The sequence below is a fragment of the Halictus rubicundus genome, unplaced genomic scaffold (genome assembly GCF_050948215.1).
Source record: "Halictus rubicundus isolate RS-2024b unplaced genomic scaffold, iyHalRubi1_principal scaffold1267, whole genome shotgun sequence".
Taxonomy (NCBI): Eukaryota; Metazoa; Arthropoda; class Insecta; order Hymenoptera; family Halictidae; genus Halictus; species Halictus rubicundus.
In genome coordinates this window covers 6,126-16,668 of record NW_027489808.1, presented here as the reverse complement: position 1 = coordinate 16,668, position 10,543 = coordinate 6,126, and the positions used below count along the sequence as shown (strand labels likewise).

Here is a 10,543-nt window from a genome sequence, read left to right as displayed (position 1 = left end):
GGACGATTCAGGGATAGGCAACAAGCCTAGTAGACTAAGAAGAACGGAAGAGAGAACAGAAACGTTTTGACCGGAGAGTCGAATAGGTCTCGCGTCGCGTTGAAACATAGCAAAAGAGAACTCTGTGAAATACCACCTAGAAATAAACCAAGTTCCTGGTTCGAACACGCTGGGGAGATTCATTTAGACCAGACCCCCATATCCTTACAACTTAAATATAAATATAAAAACGCATCAATTTTCACTGCGGAATCTACAGCCTTGAACGACGCAGTCAAAATAGCTTTGAATCATCCCAATCAGAATTTTCTCATTTTTACGGATTCTCTTAGTGCACTACTCTCGTTGAAACAAACTAATATAAGCACAAAAACGAATCCCTATATCTTTGAAATAAGAAAAACCGTGTTCAACTTCGCATCCGAAACCACAAACGATAGTAAAATCAAATTCTACTGGGTACCATCTCATATTTGGTACATATTAACTAGAGTGCAGACGCATTAGCTAGAACAGCAACCAACACGATAGCCTCATTCTCCGTCAAAATTCCCTTCTCAGATCTAAGAGAATCGGTTAAATCAGCGGCAACACAAAACACATTTGACATCATAGAGAATGTGAGAAATACACGTTCATTTACAAGCGGCACAGATGGCCCCTCGACTACTTAGCATATTTTTCGAAGAGCGCTTCCCTTTTTCCGCCGTTTCCAAATGACCACGGAAAAGGGGGCCATAAAATGGTAAGCGAGGGCCCCGAACGGACAGAATGGGTCCTGGCGCATGTGCAGGCCATCCGTGCAATTGGCACTACACTTGGCCTGCGCCAGTCGAGGGGCCATAAATTAAGAGGCCCATTTTAGGGTACCGTGAACGCGCTGCTCCGGGAGTCATAGTTTTTAGAAGTGCACTAAAACGACTTGAGGGAGTGACTTTCTCCTCCACGGATCAAGAAGACCCTCCTCCCCCAAGTCGTCCAGCAAATAGGGATGATTTTTCCCCCGTTAGCGGATACCTCCGCCCAGTCGATTTTAGTTTAAATAGAGCTGACCCCGCAGCAGAAAGTTAGGATTCGAGTATTAAGATTTTTACGGATTCGGACTGTAGAGTGTTTTCGGTGTGTCGAGATTTTTAGTTCTCGAGTATACGCGACACGCTGACATTGTATTTAGCGGAAATCGTACAAGTGTGACGGTTTTAATTTCGGTCCGGATATAATTAATAAAGCATAGTTTCTTGTCTTTTCGGAATCCTCGACTGTTTGTGAAGTGTCGTGTTTACCCTCACCGTTCCTTTAATAAAAACAACAGAGAAAGAAGGTTTATCTAAAGGTGTAAACTACTTCACATACTTCCACAACCGAAAATCTAAACCGTGGTACAGTCACACAAATCTCCAACGTGAGATTGTCACAACGATAAACAGATGATGCAGATCAGGACACTACAATCTTGCCAGCTCTCTTGCTCGAATTGGCATAGTAAACGATCCACAATGTCAGTGCGGTTATGAGAGTCAGGATATCGACCACGTGCTATGACAGTGTCCCACGTGTTCGATGAACGGAGGTTGGAGTTTATCAGACAACTACGGAAACTGCATCTTTTTCTTCCGCTCTCATGCAATGTTCTCCTATCCAGACCTACGGTTGAAGTATGTAAAATAACCTACTCGTTTCTGTACTTTGTATTTTTAATAATCTCTTAATAATCTCTACTTTGAGATTCTAATTGCATTAAATAAAAAAAAAAAAAATCTCAACCTTTCTCTTAAAAAATGATGTTGCATATCTTATAATTTTTGCAGCTTCTTTCTTTCAATTTTGCGGGGAGTTTTTTATGTCAATTTCCACCAAATCGTAGGTGTAGAATCACGCTCTGGTGGCCGTGACATATAATTTTTTGACACCCTGTACATATTTCATTAAAGTCAGTTCGCCAGTACAAGTGTGGATCATTCACAGACCTTACCCACACCTTCTTCACTTCGGTACAGAAAATTCATTTGTAATATTATTAGTAACAATATTGTTCAGTCATTAAATTTTCTAGAAATACTTTTCTCCGTCTCTAATAAATCTTTTAACAAATCAAGGGTCTCTTGGGGGTGACAGCTGTCCACGGAATGAAGATTGGAGCCTGTGCGGAACAACAGCCTGTCAATTAACTTGCAAAAATCCTAAGCCAAGAATTTGCACGGTGGTTAGCATTCAAAGCCTACAATTTCAGAAAAGAGGATTCGTTGTATCATTTCTAATTGTGCGGTTGTATTTGTGTTTCAGCCATGCGTTATAGGCTGCCAATGCAAACCTGGTTTGCTGAGAAACGAGTCGGGAGATTGCGTGCCTAAAGAATCGTGTCGTACGTAAATATTTTTAGATTTTTGTGGTTTTCATCGTTCAGTATTTTATTACTTTTGGAATACTTTTGTTACTTTCTAATTAATCGTTGTACAAATTAAGCGGCTGATGGACCTGAAAGCTGTTCACCGCACGAGGAGTGGAACGATTGCGGAACAGCCTGTCCGTTAACTTGCGAGAATCCTGAACCAAGAGTTTGCACGAAGGTTAGTTGTCAAATCCTTCAAAATCAGACACGAGAAAGTTCTGCAACGATCTGGGAGAGATATTGGCCTTCGTTTCAATCAGTTGACCTATTCTAATCAGTGCGTCTTCATTTGTGTTTCAGGAATGCGTTAGTAGAGGCTGCCACTGCAAACCCGGTTTGCTGAGAAACAAATTTGGGCGGTGCGTTCCTAAAAAGTGGTGTTGTTCGTAAATGTTTTTATATTTTTACGGTTTTTATCATTGAATATTCTGTTACGCCAGATCGAACTGTAATTTTCACGTGTTACGTCCCGCGATTCGCTTCGGGCGATAGCGCGAATTACGAGGTCGCGGACAAGACGTCGATAATAATAATTCAGCTTTTGGGTCCACACGACTCGGGACACGCGGGAGACTTTCGGACGCGCGTAATTATTTGGCCGACACTCACCGGCCCAAGCCCCTTCGGCTACTCTCACCGGACTAGACCCTTCCGGCTGCTTCCCACCGGGCTAATCTCCTTCGGACGATGCTCGCTGGTCGTGATGCTCAGGCTCGGGGTTGCGGACGCTGCTCGTCCCGTGGAAGAGGCTCCTCTGGGTGCTCGGCGGGCTGAGACTGGGCTATCTCTCGGGCACGGTCGACAGGAGCCAGCGTGATCCGGGCGGGCGTCCTCCAGGGGACCTGCTCTCGTTGACCGGTTACGACGCGCACTTTCCCGGAAAAATTAGTTACACGGGCGATCGTCGGGACCGCTTCCGCGCTCAGAACCGCACGAACTGGTCCTGACCTGCCGCTGCTAGGCCGTACTCGCGGGCGAGCTTTCGCAGCTGATATTTCTGGACGGCGCGACGAGGCATGTCACTTCTCAATAGAACAATGTACGCGAGCTAAACAACTACGAAATCGATGGAAGAATCTGGTTCTCGATAGCGTACCGGGCCGCTGGTGGGCTACGGGCGTACGAATAAGAACTCAGATTCAGTTCAATAAACAATCTGTTTTCTCGGAGGGTGTACCGAGCCACTGGTGGGCTGCAGACGTACGGAAGAGAACACAGATTTATTACGAATATCGGAAATGACAATTAATGAAATCACATGCGACGAAGGGTAGGGATTCGATTGAATGGAGTCGTGGTTATGGTAATAGTTATTTAATCAATAAGAAAACTATATATGTATACACTTGTGCCTATGGCCTAGTTATAATACGCGAAAGAAATAGCAAGGCGTGGAATAAGACGCGGAATGGAAGGGTAGAAAAACTCCAAGATACGTTGTCTCGCGGTGGAGTTCAGGACAGAACGAACTAATTAATTAATTAGGGGGCCACACTCTGCTCCTTCGGTGCGGAGTGGGTCAGTGGAGCGGGGGTGAGTCTGGGCATGGATGAATGGTGGGGTAGGAGGCATTAACGCTCGGAGTGAGGATCGCTGGACGCGATGACGTACTACCGAGCGTCGTCGCGCGGTTTAGGGTGAGGTGTTTAGCGGGAAGGTACGTGTGATAGGATTGGTAGGATAAGGTGGATTGATACTTAACTATAGGATTGTTCTTATGTTCTATCGTGTTCGTGTTACAATGGTTGTGTACTTAGCGGCTATGAGCATATAATACAAAACAATATGATATCTTAAAACTACGCAAACGTCGCGTGACGTCACACACGCATTGTTATTTTTAGAAATGTACAATAAATATTTCTACGGACATACGTAGCCTTCGTTGCGAGCATTTTATTTTGGAAACTTTGTCATACCTATACAGTTTTCTTTCGATACAAGACAACTATGTTTTTTTTTTGCAACAAGAAAATCCCTATCCCCTCTTTTTCTTTCGAAGTTGTCCGCTGGATTCGTTTAGGGCCAGAATGGCCGGCGGACCACTTTGTGTTTTAGGTACCCTCATCCGCAATAAGTCGTCCGAAGCCATCGTCTTATATCGAAAGAAAACTGTGTAAAGTATAAGTTTGATAATAAAAAATGTAATTGAATTATTATCTTACTGAGATAATAATAATAAAACTGTTTGTTTTCATAGTATGCAGAATGTAAGCTGAGGAGATAATAATGTTTGATCTTGCAAACATGAAATCTCATTTCCACAAACACATCGACGGGTTCGTTAGTGTATGCTTACCTTATTTTGTTAAACCATCGAACTTCTTCACGTACACTGCTACTCAAAAGTACGTGGATAGTTGTCATTTTCTGAGAATCGATGACAAAAATTCATTTTATCGTATTTATTCATATTATTAGCAGATAGTAATCTGGTTTACACCAGCACCTAAATTGAACCACTCTTCACAATGTTATATCAATGCGAATATTTATGCAAAATGAAAATTGTCTGCATTAATTGCAAGACGTTACATAAACATTTATCTCTTTCTTAGTATGTAATTGTAGCGAAACGAAAATAATGCAACACCAGTTTTAAATTCTTTAAGTGTTGCTACTATTGTTCCGTCCTCAACGGACTTTCTAAACTGCCTGGCATTCATCGAAACAGCTGTTTAGATTCCTTTAGTCAAACTAGCTGCAATTAAAATTTAATGGTTTTAGTACATGAAGACGAAATGGGCGTTATTCCTTTAGTAACATTAGGTTTATTGTGTATATAATTAAGTTATCGTAATCAATGCCGTCGAACCGTCCGACAATAAAACAATTAATACGCGTGCGTTCAATGGGACATCGTGCCTCTCCTCAAGCGACCCAACGTTTACGACGGTCCGCCCATTCATTTCTACTTCGGTCGCCAGCTCGGGGTACCTGATGTACCGATATTTGTCTATTCTTTCGGGTTTTCCGCACCAGCCAATCAGCCGCTAGTCATTCAACTCAGCGTATAAAAAGGGTAGACATCAGTTCGAAAAAACACTTCGCAAATTGACTTCGCTCAAGTCACGTCGATGACTTAGTTCGCATCAACTCGATTCAACTTGCGCTCGCCACGTCGCTTTTCTGTCTGGTCTATCGACTTGTCAAGTCCAGCAGAACCGTCGCATCGATCGCCTGCTTACACGATCTGCGACGCCAGTCTAGTCGATAACATTGTCAATTCATCATTGTTAAAATAAACGATTCAACCAAGAAACAGCTGTCCTTCATTAATTTGACGTAGAGCGGTATCAGAATATCGTCATCGCGCAACCGGCTGAATTGTTTCGTTCGGGTTTAAATATGTTTTTATTAAAACGTAACAAATAACAATTGTTGCCTGCGGAATTAACGTTGGGCAACTGATTCACGGAGCCAGTAGACTCTCGCGGTACAAGAAATATGGAGAATTTCCGAGTAAAGAGTTTTTAACGACTGTAAGTCGACGAGTGTCGTATGTAAGTCGTACGAGTAACGGTTGAAGACCAACGAGTAACGAATGAAATCTCAATGTAGTCTTTCCGAGTAACGAGTGAAGACTTGATGCAGTCTTTCCGAGTCAAACTTCTGTGTTGATCTAACTTCTGTCCCGATCTAACTTCTGTCCCGGGGTCCGCTCGCTGGTCACCTCGGTGGTGCCGAGAAAACATCCCAATTTGGGGGAAAAGTCTTTCTCATTCGCTGGCTGACATGAAGGGGAAGAATCTTCCGGACAACCCTCACCGGTGGAGGAGGAAGTCTCCACCCACAAGTGAAACCAGGAAAGTTGGGAAAAAAACGAATTGCAGGACCCCGGAACCAGAGTTGGGCATTATTTAGATAAAAAATTATTTAAATAACGATTCGAATAAAAGATACTTTATCTTTATTCGTTATTCGAAGGTTCGAACAAAAAAAGTATCTTTATTCGACGAGTATCGGATAAATAATTTTATTCGACGAGAATTTATCCGACGAATAAAGATAATTTTTTTTATTCGAAGCGGATTTATTCGAACTTCGAATAATTTTTTCATCCTTTATCTGTATCTTTTATTCGAAGGCTTCGAATAAATCTTCGAATAACTTTTGCCGAGCGTCGAGCATCAAAGACTCAGCGACGACAGACGACATACAATGTAAGTGGATGGAGAATCGCGCACGAATGAAAGTTTAAACTTTTAGATTTTTCAACATATCCTCAAAAAATTGTGACGAGCGAATGGAGGGGATTTTCCTGATGAAAATGTGCTCAAATTCGAGTGTAATCGAACAAGTTTCACTGATACCTAATTTTACGATAAAAATTACAGTCTCATTAAAGAAAGTCCAAATGATGTCGTGTTTGGACTCATTTCGATCGGAACAAGCTCTACAACTCGTTCGTCTTAACAATATTGTTCTGATTAAAAACATACAAGCATAAATTGCCAATAATGCGCGATTCTACTCTATTAATTATTCTTTTTTGCAAAATTTATTTTTACGTTCGGACATCTATTTTAACGCTTCGGATAAAAATTTTAATTATGAAAATATGGAAAGGAATATAAAAGGGAAATATTAATAAATATGGTTAAAGCGGCGTATGTAGATATTATTTATTTATTTTTTTTTTTTTGTGGTGAATACAAGAAATCGCTTGACATTTGTCCTTAGACCTAAGGAAAAACCACGTTCCCAAAAACCCTAGGCAAAGCGTTGATACAATCTGTCTTTACATATGTATTATGAAGGTAACATTGTATTGGTAAGTATAATGTTCTGTTACACAAATGTTTACATTTCGGAGAATTTAGAGCTGTCCGTCATTGCCTGTCCTTTTGTGTACTTCTTGCTTGTAACTTGCGACCTTCTTTCTTGATGTCTTCTTGAAAGAATTACTCACTTGTTTTTTTCCAATGAATCTTTCTCTAGATACCATATTCCAACTTCTGGAGGTACATCCTTTCCAGAAAGAATGTAACATCTCCAGTGGAGGGCACATCCTCTTGTGAGAATAGTGACTGCCTCACCTAAGTCGGTCTTAAATAGGGTAGGTAGAGGAAGAGTCATTGCTACAAGCGAGCAATTCTTTCTTAGTCTTCTACGACGAAACGTCCGCTTCTTGGCAAAGGCGAATCAGCGAATTCTCTTTTCCTTGGAAGTTTCCTCGTGTTATTCCTTCGTTGTTCTTTGCCGTCGTCCTGTAGCGCAGATCCGTATCATTTTTGAAATCCTGCAACTCCTATAACATAAAAAGAGAAACATTCTCATTTAAAAATTTGTTTTGTTACACGTACAATTGAAATTTTACTATAGCTCATAAGTCATAACTAACCTGGCGCCTGGTGCTCGCTTTCCACGCTGCTGTCTCGTTGTGTGCTTTTCCCTTTTCCGGTGGTTCCTCGATGGTTGTCATCTCATTTGCCCTTTTTCAAACTGGATTTTAGTAGCACTCTTCTTTCGAAGTTTTTGTCCGACAGCCTGTTGCATTTTGGTGAATTTGCCATGGTTGCATAAGAAAACAGTCTCTCTACTGACGCTGACGACGGCAGTGGCATGTTGTACTTGAGGAATATTTTCTTAATTGCTGGATATTTTTCTAGAATCGTCCAGTCCCTTGTCGTTTCCTCCAGGAAGTGTAGTATCTGTAAAACAAAATTTTTTTAATTAACAACATACATACTGCATGTGCTGCATTAAGTTGAAAAAATGTATTTACCAAGTAGGCAACACTTTACTAACCTGCAATGATGCTTTGGACGTATAGCCCAGAACTTGGTGTGCTGGATTATCGCCAAAATCGAAAAAGTTCTCGTGAGCTGAAGTTGTTTGGGACGTCGATGGTGTCGTCGGCACGCCTTCGATTGGCGGGTTGCTGCTGTTCTTCAGCTCTTGAATAACTTTGTTTCGGAACAAATTCATCAATTCATCTCGGCGGTCTTCCTGTATGCAGGGGAACCACCGGTTTTTGACATGTGGATGCGATATTGCCGCAAGTCCAACATTTTCTGCTACCTCCGTGACGAGTTCGAAGTGGTCTTTGAATCTCGTTTCCAGGCTAAGGAGAAGTTGGACACTTAACGATCCAAGAAATGTCCATCTCTTCTCCGTTAGAATTTGCAGTTTTCTTCTGAGGGAGAGAAGACAGGGCAGCAACGTTCCATAGAAAATGTCTCTCTCCCCCTGCAATATATCAATTGCTTCGGCGATTGGTGATGTGCACTTGACGTGTTCTTCGATATAAATGAAATCACTCTCTCTTAGAATGTTTCGTACGCCAAGGACTCTCCCTATATCTGTAAGCTTGTCCTTGTTCTCTGACAACTGCTTCAGAGAATCGTATAGGGAGTTCCATCTGGTTTCTCCAGGTCTCTTCAAAGCGTGGCCAATTATAGACTGGATTTCTTCCGCGGATTTCGGACGCATAGCCGCTTTCCATAAAATGTTACATTTTTGCATCACCTCCGTGTGTACCGCCGATAGCAGCTCGTCCGCTCGGATTGCATTCACCATGTCCGTGGTGACACATAGGCTCAACGTGTGTGCATCACATCTGATGTGGCGGGGCAATATATGGTTCATGAAGAACCTGTTTACCACTTCGTCCTCTTCTTGATCTTCTTCTTGATCTTCTTCTTGATCTTCTTCTTCTTCTTCTTCCTCTTCTTGCAGTGCCGATGATTCCACTGCGATGGCTTCATCTTCATCCTCGATTCGGATCACTGATTGTTTAACGCCAAAGCGCTTGAACGCTTTGGCAAAGTTCGCCGCGTTGTCGGTTACGGTCGCGACGATTTTGTCACTGGTGAGCCCGAATTCGGCGTGAATCGTGCTCAACATGTCCGTGATTCGATCGAAGGAATGCACACCCGCGAAGCGTCGACAGGCATGCGCCGCTGATTTCCTCTCATAGTAGGAGGAAATCCAATGCGCTGTCACGCCGAAGAAACTTCTTCTCCGTGCAGACCAGATATCTGCTGTGGTACATACAAATGGCACTGTCTTAAAAACTTCCGCAATTTTTTTATTATTCTCCACAAACATTGTTCCCATCACTCGTCCCACTGTGCGCCGACTTATGTTTGTTACAGCACCCGGCACTCCCAAGTTTTTAAAAATACGGTGAAAATAAACATCTTCCACCGATCTCAGGGGAATCATGGCGTTTATGGCGTATCGTGTTACGTCCACCTCGAATTGTTTTCGGCTGGTCCTCTTCTCTCGTTGGTCCTCTTCGGCAGGGGTTGTCGGCATAATAGAGTCCTGGTCCTGGTCCCGATTCCGGGTCCTGATCCTGGTCCTGGTCCTGTATACTATATACTCTATATACTACCACTATATTCCTCGAATTCAACGGGATGCTTCCGCTTCAAATGCGAGCGGAAGTTTGAGGAAGACGTCAATTGTCCTTTAATCTCCCTCACCGTTGGAAGGCAAACTTGACACACGCCAACAACATTTTTGTCTTGGCATGTGGCAATTTGGAAGTACTTCCCATTTAAAATGGTTGGCACTTGGTTGCTTGTCGAACCGGATGGTTCGATGGTTGTTACAGCAACTCTTTCTGGATCCATAGCGATCGTTACGTATGAAAACGCGATTGATATAAAACTGATTCGTTTACGGTGCGTGTTCAACAGCGCGACGAAGACTGGCTGAACGAACGTTCAGCCCTCTTTTATATGCTTCTTGCTCATACATTGTCTTTTGCCTATGACAGAATCGGCAGATCTCCAAAGGACGCTTTCGGCACCCTTGGTACTTGCCGCCTTACGAAGGAATCGGCAGATGACCAATGGACGCTTTCGGCGGGCGATGCTTTGATCGACAACTATGTCAGATCGCCGCGCTAGCTGTTCATGGGCTAAAAGATCAAAGTCCTCAATGTCCTCATAACGATTTTTAACGAATTTATAATGCTTTTTAAATGTCAATTGCATGGAGAATCGCGCATTATTGGCAATTTATGCTTGTATGTTTTTAATCAGAACAATATTGTTAAGACGAACGAGTTGTAGAGCTTGTTCCGATCGAAATGAGTCCAAACACGACATCATTTGGACTTTCTTTAATGAGACTGTAATTTTTATCGTAAAATTAGGTATCAGTGAAACTTGTTCGATTACACTCGAATTTGAGCACATT

At 42.5% G+C, this 10,543-nt stretch overlaps 1 protein-coding gene and 1 long non-coding RNA gene across 2 annotated transcripts; one reads left to right on the top strand and one right to left on the bottom strand.

The window, feature by feature from the left end:
- Positions 1 to 2,128: 2,128 nt before the first annotated feature.
- On the top strand, positions 2,129 to 2,700 carry LOC143365059 (uncharacterized). Its single transcript, XR_013084448.1, has 4 exons — positions 2,129 to 2,203; positions 2,284 to 2,362; positions 2,464 to 2,567; positions 2,690 to 2,700. It is a non-coding gene; the product is annotated as an uncharacterized LOC143365059 (long non-coding RNA).
- A 5,115-nt stretch (positions 2,701 to 7,815) lies between these two features.
- LOC143365058 (uncharacterized) lies at positions 7,816 to 9,972 on the bottom strand. Its single transcript, XM_076805031.1, has 3 exons — positions 9,732 to 9,972; positions 8,141 to 9,375; positions 7,816 to 8,043 (listed from the first exon to the last, which is right to left on the bottom strand). Exons 1-3 carry the CDS (start codon positions 9,970 to 9,972, stop codon positions 7,816 to 7,818), a joined length of 1,704 nt encoding a protein of 567 aa, XP_076661146.1.
- Positions 9,973 to 10,543: the final 571 nt, after the last annotated feature.

Excerpts from the sequence above, each read along its gene's own strand:
- LOC143365058 (XM_076805031.1), bottom strand. The coding sequence starts at position 9,972 with ATGGATCCAGAAAGAGTTGCTGTAACAACCATCGAACCATCCGGTTCG. Across the intron at positions 9,376-9,731 it reads TGAATTCGAGGAATATAGTG|CAGATATCTGGTCTGCACGG; the intron begins GTAGTATATAGA and ends TATGTACCACAG. Across the intron at positions 8,044-8,140 it reads CGTCCAAAGCATCATTGCAG|ATACTACACTTCCTGGAGGA; the intron begins GTTAGTAAAGTG and ends TTTGTTTTACAG.